We start from the raw sequence: 12,147 nt of genomic DNA, 5'->3' as shown, positions 1-12,147 counted from the left end.
TGAGGTATATATAAATATATAAAAAGAAGTGTTTCAGGGTTCCTCTCAGTAACAGTGTGATTACAGCGTGAGGTGTTGATGGTGTATCTCGGCGCTGGTGCCGTTAGCTGATTAGCCGTGCTATCAGTGCAGTTCAGAAGCTAGAGATAAGCTGGGGAGTGTTTGTGTTCTGGAGGGTCGAGCTCTTCATTAATAAAATCAATTAGCTTCCATCTGCAGATACGTTCTCGTCGCCCCGGAGACGCCAAACCAGCGCTATTTCCTCCAGAGCACTTTCCTAAATCCACACTTTACCCACCCCCCCAAATTCAGAGCACTCTCACCGTCCATCTCCCATAATCCATGACCTCATTTCCTCCACTAAAAACCCTCATATGCTTTGTATTAGCGCGTACCGCTAATACGCCGTACCATGAGGCCTCGCTATCAGGCGCTAGCCTAGCGCTCGCTTGAGAATAACACCTCGAGCTGGGGAATAATAGCCGCGCATCGACCCGCCAGCTGCGTTTGTGCTACTGATAAAGAGAGAGAGGCTCTCTCGCTCGTCCTTTCATCTCCACTCTCTCTTTTCTATTCTCTCGCTCGTCCGCCTCTCGCGCCGCTAACACCTCCCAAGGTTAGCGCTGCTTTACACTCCCATTCAGTCCACTGTCAGGAATCATGTATTCCGCGGCCGGGCGAGGCTGAATTCATACCGGCGCGGTACAGCGCTGATACCTATTGTGATGCAGTCGTTTATAGTTATTTATTTATTATTTTCCTCAGATGTAAAAGCCTGAATGCTAACTGTGCTAAAATCAATAAAAGCTTTATTTATGAAAGCAGTTCAGAGGGAAAGGCCTCGCACTGAGACTTACACTCCTCCTTCTCTTCCTCCTCTTCCTCCTGATCTTCATCACTCCTCCTCTTCTTCTTCTTCAGGTTATTGATATTAAAGAAACTCTAAAGAAGTCTAAGAAGTTTTGGTCGACTCTGCCGGATGCCGTCTGCAGCCGGGAGCGGGTCAGTGATGACGACGAGCAGTGCTGGAACAGCCACGCTAAAGGAAGGCAAGACACGCCCTTCATTAACATTATCTGTTAATGTAATCTCTTAACATTATCTGTTAAAATGATCTTTTAAAATGAATCAACTGGTTGATATTTATCAGCTTTCACTGTTTCACTTTGATCTGTTGTCTGAAAACATTTTTTCATTTTTAAATTTTGTTTTTCTAGAAATTTTAACAGATGAGATAATTTGCAAAAAAAATGTAAAGGAGTTTAAAGGAAAATCTTTATCTGTTTTTTGTAAACAAACTCTTCCTCAGATGATCAATAGTTTTTATTTTATATCAGTTTCTTTCTTTTCTGTCTCTGGACAGAATGAGTCAGAAAATAACCTAAATAAATAGATAAACAGATAAATGTAATATTTAGTTTGAGTAAATAAGTACAGGCCTCTGTTTACAGTGCTAACATTAGCCCACCTGCACAGATTAGCTAAGCTACAGTAGCTCAGCTAACTCACTAAATCAGCTAATCTATATCACTTTATCTTTCATCTGCTCTCCATAAACTTCATTTACTTTATTCCACTGCGAGAGAGAGAAAGAGAGAGAGAGAGTGTGTGTGTGTGTGTGTGTGTGTGTGTGTGTGTTAGTCACGCAGGGTAGCAGGGTGATGCTAATCACGCTAACTGTTCTGTCCTCATTTGTACTCAGTACAGCAGCATCGTAATGAAAATTAGCATCACGCTAAGCTGCAGCTAACGCAGAGCGGAGTGTGTGAAGTGTGTACAGCAGCTCCTGGGCGTGTGTGTATTTTGTGAGTGTAAGTGTGTGTGTGTGTGTGTGTATGTGTGTGTGTGTGTGTGTGTGTGTGTTGCACTCTCGGTGGAATACACTCATTATTGTGTAATTACAGATCGCACAGAAACCAGCCCGAACACAAACACACTCACCAGAACCTCTCAGAACACCACCTTCATTCATCACACTAGACACACACACACACTAGACACACACACACACTCACACACACACATACACACACACAAGAGAAACACACGCACATTCAAACACTACATACAATATACTATACACTTCCATACACTACTATACACTACACACTACTAAACACTACTGTACATTACACACTAAATACTATAAACAATTCACTATACACTGTTGTACCCTATACACTACTATACACTATTTTACCCTATACACTATTGTACCCTATACACTACTATACACTATTATACCCTATACACTACTATACACTAGTGTACCCTATAAACTACTATATTGTACCCTATACACTACTATACACTATTATACCCTATACACTACTATACACTATTGTACCCTATACACTACTATACACTATTGTACCCTATACACTACTATACACTATTATACCCTATACACTACTATACACTATTATACCCTATACACTACTATACACTATTGTACCCTATACACTACTATACACTATTGTACCCTATACACTACTATACACTATTATACCCTATACACTACTATACACTATTATACCCTATACACTACTATACACTATTGTACCCTATACACCCTGTACACTAGTGTACACTACTTTCTGTGCACTACACTGGTGCAGTGTTTGCTGGTGGCAGGGGGTGGATGGGGGGGTATTTGGTGAAGGAATAGTTGAATAGATTAATTTCTACTTTAATGTTTTTGTCTGATGGATGATCATAGTTTATCTGACCTTCATACCATCTGCTGCTCTCTCTCTCACACATACACACACACACAGACACATACACACACACACACACACATACACACAAACACACATACGCATACACAGACACAACACACTTATGCACACATAAACAATAAACACACTCTTGTACAGATGTGTGAGCATCACTTATTCAGACAGTGAATTTTAGTGTGTTCAAGTGTAAAGTGTAAAGTGTGTGTATGTGTGTGTGTATAATTGTGTAACGTGTGTGTGTATGTGTGTGTATAAGTCTGTAACCTGTGTGTCTATAAGTGTGTAACGTGTGTGTGTAACGTGTGTGCGCAGGTATTTCCCGGAGGTGGTGAAGGACGGATTGACGGGTCAGCTGAATAACCCGGAGGTGGAAGTGGACATCACCCGGCCGGATACGTTCATCAGGCAGCAGATCATGGCCCTCAGAGTGATGACCAACAAACTCCGCAACGCCTACAACGGCAACGACATCTACTTCCAGGACTCCAGTACGTCCCCACCCCGTACCACACACACCACACACCGTTCCACACACCATACCACACACACCGCACTACACACACCGCACTACACACACCGCACTACACACACCGCACCACACACACCACCACACACACAGTACCGCACACACCGTACTACACACACCATACAACACACACCGTACCACACACACATCTCACCCTACCACACACCGCACCACACACAGTGTACCACACACCGCACCACACACACTACACACTGTACCACACACACTACACACCGTATCACACACCGTACTAAACACACCGTACCACACAGACCATACCACACACAATACACACCGTACCACACACCGTACCACACACACTACACACCGTACAACACACAGCGAACCACACACACCATACTACACACCGCACACTGTACTACACACCGCACACTGTACTACACACCCTACTACACTCCGTACTAATATAAACTGTACTTCCTGTCCTGTCGTCGTGTCCTGCAGTGTCCTGTAGTGATGTTCTGATTATGGGCGGGGCCAGTCTCATATCTCCAGCGTTCCTGATGAAACCGGTCCCGAGAGGTTCGGCACTTCTGCTGACTCGGGTTAATCACTGCTTTGATGTGCGGCGGATGCGAGACGATACGAGTTTTTGCGTTGGGCGCTGCAGTTGGGGGTTCTGGGAAATGAGCTGAAGCATTTCCTGCTGTTCTGCTTTAATCTGCAGGGCTTTGAAGTGAGCTGAGTTCCGCCTAGTTCCTCAAAACGTCCTGAAACGGGTCCAAACGGGCCTCTGTAGAGTCCGGAAGTGGATCTGATCAGTTTCTCTGATTTTGCTATTTATAGGTTTATGTTCGAGTAAAATGATCATTGTTATTTTATTATATAAACTACGGACAACATTTCTCCCAAATTCCAGATAAAAATATCGTCATTTAGAGCATTTATTTGTAGAAAATTAGAAATATGAGAAATATTTCTAAGAAATAATGTTTTAGAAATCAATATTTGGTGGAATAGCCCTGTTTTTTAATCATAGTTTTTTCATGCATCTTGGCATCATGTTCTCCTCCACCAGTCTTACACACTGCTTTTGGAAAACTTTATGCTGCTTTAGTCCTGGTGCAAAAATTCAAGCAGATTAGATTGGTTTGATGGTTTGTGATCATCCATCTTCCTCTTGATTATATTCCAGAGGTTTTCAATTTGGTAAAATAAATTTTTAGGTGGCATGAATGCAGGTTTTTATAAAAAACCTTTATTAAAACTATGTATTTTTATTTCAGTGCTACACTATATAAATTAGCCACTAGCATTACTAGCATTAGTGCTAATAGCTAATACTCTCCTGGTGTTTGTGTGCTGCAGGTGACGAGGGCAGCGGGTCGGGCAGCGGCAGCGGCTGCACTGAAGGATGCACCACTGAGTATGACTTCGTCGCTACAGAGGCACCGGTGGTGGAGGCGGACCGAAGCGACCCCCGACCCGCCACTGACAACGCCGGCCTCCGCGGCCACGCCCCGCCTCCGCCCTGCCAACTGGCGGCGATAGCCGGCATTCTGCTGCTGCTACTGTGGCAGTGGAGATAATGGGGTGTGTGGAGGGGCGTGGCCTATGACTTTATTAGGACACAGCACAGCTCCTCCTTCACTGTCGAGTAGCCACGCCCCATTCGGGGACATGGGGGCAGGGCTTGTTACAGACTGAAAACCCTGGGGATTAAAAAGGTGACGGAAAGTGAAAGAGAGCGATAAAAGGAGAGAGAGGGATATGAGAAATCTCTGCATCTCACTCGTCCTGAAAAACAACACTGAAGGAAGGCAGAATAAAAGTCCCCGGGTGCAGGAGACAGTCAGCAGCACGTTCCTCGAAATCCCTTTCAACAAGGGAGAGGTACCTGAAAACAACAACAACAACAGAGAAGATGAAGAAGAGTCTATTTTTGTTTTTTATAAACCGTGCAAAAAAAAAAAGAAAAGAAAAAAAGATAAAACCTGCAGTCTGATGTTTTCTGTGTTTTTCCGCCTCTTCTGAAACCCGACGCCGGAGATGAAAACGCAGAGACATGAAGGAGGACGGCATGAAAAGAGCAGCGTATGAATCAGATTGGCTCCTGTGCCGCACTGTGAACGCATGCAGTCGTACGCTCCGCGTCCAATCAACTTCCAGCTTTCATCCGCCCAGACGCATCCCTCCTCACTTTCACACAAATTCACTTTTCTGACAGATTTCATCCCACACTTCCTCCCACGACCTGCAGGAGAACTTCACTTAAAATTACACTAAACCAGGTATCAGGATGATCACATGACCCCAGATTCAGTAGATCTCAGTCTAGCAATCTCTAATCAACCACAACCCGAACACGAGGCCGCGGTTCAATTCCTGCTCTGGATGACTGTGCTGATTTACACCAACACACCAATAAGAGTCCTCCTCTTTAATATAATTAACTTTACATCAGTCTGAAGAGGAGAGACAGGTTAATCCCCTAAACAAGTTTAAATTTACACGATTATTATCTAACGTTTATATTATTGTATCTCTGATCTGACGTGGACACACCCCTAAAAACTTTAAAAACATCCGGAAAAACTTAAACATCAGATCAAAACGTTAGTTGTTTAGGATAGAAACTTTATATTAAGTTTCCGAGGCAGTTAAAACACTCCAGACGATAGAGGGGTGATAGAGGACAAATCATATTGTGGCTGTCTCTCTCTAGTAGCGCCCCCTCGTGGTGATGTTCAGAATACAGCTTGCACTTGTTGTGCTTTAAATTGTAAACCGTTTTAATTGTAGCTACATGTGAAAACCATTCAGTGTATGTAGTTTAACACGTCTACGTTAACGACCCTGGAGGAACCGGAACTATTTTTACCTCAGGACAGTGTGTGATATCACTCCGCCCCCTGTGCTTTAGTCTGAATGTGGAACAGAGCACAACGTTATTAATATAACTGTATGATAATGTATTTCCGGTTCTGGATTCAGTGTGGAGAATATGGTGGGTAATTTACTAAACCCAAGAATTAAAATAGATTTCTTTTTAATTTAAAGATGTAAAGATTTTAGGGGTGTGACTACAGAGATGAGTAAACTGATAACAGTTTAAGTCCAGTTTTTGTTAGCAACATTAATCTAGCATCTCCTATAGTAACCCAAAAAAAAGCACACATCAGATACCAAACCCGCCTCAGCTGATCGACTGAATCTGGATCAGTGATCAATTATATTTATGCTAATTATGGTAATTATGGGTATAGTTTTTAACCAATCCGTCCCTTTATTTATCCACAGGTTTTACTTTATTAGATGTGTTTTTTGTTCCTTATAAGTGAAAAAGATTTATTTATATTTCTAATATAATTCTATATTTTGCTTTTAGCAGTTAGCAGATTTTTATCTGATATATATGCACAGATTTATCTCTCGCTAAAAACAGACTTTTATTTTGTCTTTTATTTATTTCAGCTCATGTTTTTTTCCCCTTTTAAAAATAAAATGTCAGTATCAGAAAGTAGCAGAAAATTACACACACACCGAACACACATACACTGAATACACCCACACACACTCAATATATACACACACTGTGAGCTGTAAAGGGTGACTTTGTATGTGTGTAGTGAGTGTGTGTGTGTGTGTAGTGAGTGTGTGTATAGAGTGTGTGTGTGTGTGTAGTGAGTGTGTGTGTGTGTGTATAGAGTGTGTGTGTGTGTGTGTGTGTATAGAGTGTGTGTGTGTGTTCAGCAGTTCTGGTGCTGCTCGAGTCGGCACTACTTTGTGCTGCGTATGTGCACGAAGTCACAATGCAGCAAAAAAAAAAAAACAACCTCGTCCAATCAGCACCTTAACAGGTCAAAGGCCATCGTCCAATTCCAGCAGAACCACACCGTATAATAACCCCCCCCACACACACACAACACTATTACACCCCCCCCCTGCCCCGGCCCGACCCGAGCGTATCGTATCGGACCCGGTTCTGTACTTTAGCACTGGAGCTACGAGGCTAATCAGGCTAACCTGTAATTAGTTACATTAACCTGAGTTCAGTATCTGTATGGAAAAGCTACAAAAAGCTAATGTACAGAAAATTATACAGGGAAGCTAATTAAATAATTAAGCATAGCTAAAACATGTTCTACTTTATGCTAATGTAGCTAAAACATAAAGAAAAAGCTAAGCTAACAAAGCATTTTAGCATAGCTAAATAGTGCTAAATGCTATAATGTTTTTCTATCATAAAATGATAAAAACCATATAATCTAATCTATTAAAAATATCTATTTCTCCAGCTATAAGGATAATGGAGGGTGACAAAAGTGTGGCAAAAGCTAAAGTACGTTAGCATAGCTAATGAGTTAACAAAGTGCTAATCCATTAATTCACTCAGTTATTTACTGTTAGCAACATTAGCTTGGCTGACGTGTTCCTCTAACAGTGCAGCAAGTTTTGTAGTAAAAACACAAGATGTCTTGATTAGCCTCGTATCTCTAGTGCTAAATGCTAAAGTTCAGACACTGAACACATTTACAGTAAAATATCGTTTTTTATCCAGTTTGTTTTTTTAAAAGGCTGGATGCAGCTTTATGGTGCTTCTGCGGCAAAACATTCATATATCACCTCAGCCTAATCCGCCAAACTAGCGCAGTATTTAGCTTCTTGCTAACGGGTTTCTCCAGGTTTTCCTCAGTGGTTTCCGCTCTTTGTTTTCCGGTTGTTCTCGCGCTCGACTGCCATGTTTACTCTGTATGAATTATTGAATGTTTAAGCACTTTTAAATGGTCTGAAATGAATCCTGTAACGTCTGTTTGTCCATCTGTGTCTGCGAATGCTAATGCTAATCATGCTGTTATCATTTCTCTGCTGTGTAGGCCTATGTGGAGGATATGACCTGATTTTAGCTCAGTTTTACCATATAGGGGAGAAATATCCAGAATTTTGGGGCTGATTGTGTGTTTTTGCAGTTTTTTTTTTGAGTAAAAAGCAGCGAGTCGCTCTGCGCTAACAGAGGAAAGCTAAAAGACACAGGCTAGCTTTGATATGTACCTTGAAAGAGCCCACGTTTCACACATCGTTAACCGCGTAACTCTACGAATTTAAATTTACATCCTGACGCTTCTTCCTCCTCCTCCTCGTCCTCCTCCTCCTCCGCCGCTGCTTTAATGCTTTATTCATAAGCTTTAAAGTGTAAAAGTCGGGTTCGGAAAGTCAAATAGTGTTTATTTCAGTTCACAGTGGCAGCTTCAGCCCGACGTGTCCCAATATATCATATCAATATACCTGATTATCCCATACAGGCTCCGCCCACAAACACCTGTTTCTCTAAATAATGGTAAACATACATATCAGTTATTATACTAGACCTAATTCACCCTATCTTCTGTCACTGTGATTTTATAAAAAATATGCAGATATTAAATTCTGAAACCTATAGAACAGTTGCATTCAAGTCTGTATGTTTAAACTTTCCATTCCACCTTAAATTATGCAAATGTTACATTCTAACACCTGTATAGTCTAAACTATTCATTCTACATAATGCCACAATCATGTTCAGGCACCTATTATTCTCATATCGTGTTCCACCTTAAACAGTACCACAGTTACATTCAATTCTTTATATAAACAATGTCCGTTACACCTTAAATGATGCAGCTATTATCTGAAGTGCATTCAGGCACTTATATATAAAATGTTTTTTTTTTTTTTTCGTTCTACCATAAATGTTCTATCACCTATATAGCCTAGTTTTTCATTCCACCTTAAATGCTGCAACTTCAAGGTGCTACAGGTGAAAATTCTGCATTATTTAAGGTGGAATGTAAAAAATAATAAAATAAAATAAAATAAACTTTCTATCTGATTACCATCTAATATCACAGTTTTATGTATTATCTTAAATTAAGTTTTTTTTTTAAGTAAATTCCTCATATTTTAATAAAATATTTTTAATTCTACCTTAAATTGTATATTATTTACATGCTGGCAACTTTTATATAACGAATTTAGTTTACATGCACCAGAATTTAACTGCAGCACTTTTTAAGGTGGAAAGCAAAATCTGAACATATAAATAGAATATAACTGCTATATAAGTGCTATTTAAGGTGGAATGGAATTTTCTGAATATGTAGGTGCCAGAAGGTCACTGTGGCACGACTTAAAGTATAAATATAGGTGCTAGAAAATAAATTCGGCACCATTTAAGGTGGAAAGGAAAATTTTCACCACTAGAATATAACTGGGACACTATTTAAGGTGGAAATCATCAATAAATAACAGATGAATTTAGATAATAGGTTTTAAATGGCAAACTTACACTGACAAGTTAAGGTGGAACGTAAAAATAAAATATTCACTTATAGGTTCCCAATTTTAAGTGCAGCACTATTTAAGGTGGACTAAAAAAATATTTATTCACATTGTACCATGAATTTTTAAGATGTAACTTTATGATTTGGCCTTAAATTGAGCATTTGAGCTAATTAATTCTAATTTATTGTGATTACTGACTGATTACTGACCCAAGTAAAGTTCAAATTCTAATGTAATTCTAAAATCAGACTCTGTGTTTTAGAGAACTCAGACTGGGATCAGGGATAAAAACTCGGGACACCAGTTAGCGTGAAGAGCTGGACCAGCGGGAAAACCTCTTATCTCCATCCCCCAGAGAGAGACTGAGATCACAATCACCAGAACAGAAAATCAGAGAGAGAGAGCATTATAATCCCAATATCACAGAGAGAGAGAGAGAGAGAGAGAGGGATGAGGAGAGAGAGAGAGAGAGGGATGAGGAAAGAGAGAGAGAGGGATAAGGGGAGAGAGAGAGAGAAAGAGAGTGATGAGGAGAGAGAGAGAGAGGGATGAGGAGAGAGAGAGAGATAAGAAGAGAGAGAGAGAAAGAGAGTGATGAGGAGAGAGAAAGAGAGAGGGATGAGGAGAGAGAGAGGGATGAGGAGAGAGAGAGGGATAAGGAGAGAGAGAAAAAGAGGGATGGGGTTTATATGTAAAGAAACTCGTGAGAATAATCTGAGACTGAAAGGAGATTATAAACTGTAGGATGAATAAAGGGCTCTTTACAACACTGATCACCTCAAACACATCGTAGCTTAGTGAAACAGCGCTGTTAGCATTAGCGGTGCTGTTAGCGCTCGCTCTCGTCTATATCTGTTAAAATAGGTTTTTCTTGCATTATCTCAGCGGCGGCGCTCAGTCACTCTTCTTACACTGGAGCTACAACGCTAGTTTATCATTAGCATAAAGCTAACAGCTGCAAATATAGTGCTAATGTAGCTAAACTACAATGGGAGCAACAACAACAACAGGAGTCCGTCTGTTAGCATTGATCAACTAATTAGCATCGTACAACTAACATCTTAAAGGTGACAGATCCAGCTTTGGACACTAGAGTGTAACTGTTGCACCATTTAAGGTTTCCATTATTAATTCAGCAAATTATTTAAAATGAATTGAATGATCCGTTAAAAACAAGCAAATTTAGCATGAAAGTGCCCAAATGGAAGTGCTGTGCCATTTAAGGTGGAGTGAAAAAATGGAAATAGCCAATAAGATGCTGTTGAATTCACTGCAGCTTATGGGTGCCAATGTGTAGCACTATTTAAGGTGTAATTAAAAATGCCAATTAAATGTCATTGAATTCAGCCAATAATTTTACTGATGTGCCATTTAATGAAATACATTTTTTATACCAGAGTGTAATTTCAGCAACATTTAAGGTAAAATGATTAAAAAAATCTAATACAATGTAAGTTATTTATTATATATTTATCCAGTTTACAGATATTACCAATATATTACTAAAACATGGTATTAAATATATTAAGAAATCTTATTAAAATCACTTTTAACTTTCATGATTTAATACAGAACATTACAACGATTTGATCTACATTAATCCTTTAGATGTTGGATTATTGTTGGATTTGTTCGAATTTATTTCTATAAATTACAGTCGTACGGTGTATAGAGCACGGTTGGAGGTGAGTGTATTTATTTATATGTGTGGTTCACGCAATGCTAACAGGTGTACATTCGTTTCTATGGTTTATTAGCTACATTAGCATCGTAGCTCCAGTGTAAAAGTAAATAAACACCGATCCTGATCTGACTGATGGAGTAGTTTTGGAATTGGGGGGTTAATTTACACATTTCACACATTATCGCTTTAAAGCCTGGACTCTTAACCCTTGGTGAGCTGTTCTGAATGTATCCACTGTTTGTGTAAAAGCAGGAATGATGGTTGTGATGTTTCTGCTCGTGTTTAATCTGATTTATTTTCACTGTTTGCACTTTGATTGAGTTTCACATCGCTGTTCTCTGCGGCTGAGCGTGAATCTACCAGTTCACCAGTTTAACCAGTACGAGGCGTGAGAGAGGCGTGGTGACGGTGGATGACGGTCGTGGCGGACGCTGCTTTCAGCTTATAGGGGGCGCTAGCAGACATGCCTTACGACATTTCTTTAAAAAATGAACTAAAGGTATTGCATATCTGGATTTTGTTACTCTCTTATATACAGATCAGTAATGAAAGGGTTAAAATAAACATTTTATATGAAAAAAAACTGAACTTGTGTCTTTTATTGTGTTTTTAATTCATCATTTTAAATCAGTTTAGCCCCACCCATTCCTTCAGTCTACAGCAGTTTAGGGGGTGGAGTTATGAGTAATTAGAGAGACTGGGGGTCCTATCTTACACCCCCACCAACAGTCTATATTCACTCCTTTGCCTCCTGCCTGGTTTAAATAGCTGCAGAGCTTCTGAATATATCTACACTGATGGGCGTGGTGTTTTGGTTATAAAATGAGGTGTTTTCAGGTACATTTCTGGAGTTTTGCTTGTTCATCTTGGTAACAGAAAACACAGGAGCTCCAATGACTGAATACAGCCTAGAC

The 12,147-nt window shown here is 40.1% G+C and overlaps 1 protein-coding gene across 2 annotated transcripts in view; it reads left to right on the top strand.

The window, feature by feature from the left end:
- Window positions 1–6,765, top strand: part of gpc6a (glypican 6a) — a 141,944-nt gene extending 135,179 nt beyond the window's left edge. For both annotated transcript variants that reach the window (XM_022674918.2, XM_022674919.2), the window contains 3 exons: window positions 922–1,049; window positions 3,054–3,229; window positions 4,597–6,765. In XM_022674918.2, coding sequence (XP_022530639.2) covers window positions 922–1,049; window positions 3,054–3,229; window positions 4,597–4,817 — 525 coding nt within the window. In that variant the 3' untranslated portion in view covers window positions 4,818–6,765. The remainder of the gene's footprint in view (window positions 1–921; window positions 1,050–3,053; window positions 3,230–4,596) is intronic.
- The last annotated feature ends 5,382 nt before the right edge of the window (window positions 6,766–12,147 follow it).

Source organism: Astyanax mexicanus, chromosome 21 (genome assembly GCF_023375975.1).
Source record: "Astyanax mexicanus isolate ESR-SI-001 chromosome 21, AstMex3_surface, whole genome shotgun sequence".
Taxonomy (NCBI): Eukaryota; Metazoa; Chordata; class Actinopteri; order Characiformes; family Acestrorhamphidae; genus Astyanax; species Astyanax mexicanus.
The sequence above is the reverse complement of the archived record's forward strand: the minus strand, read 5'-3'. Positions and strand labels throughout refer to the sequence as shown.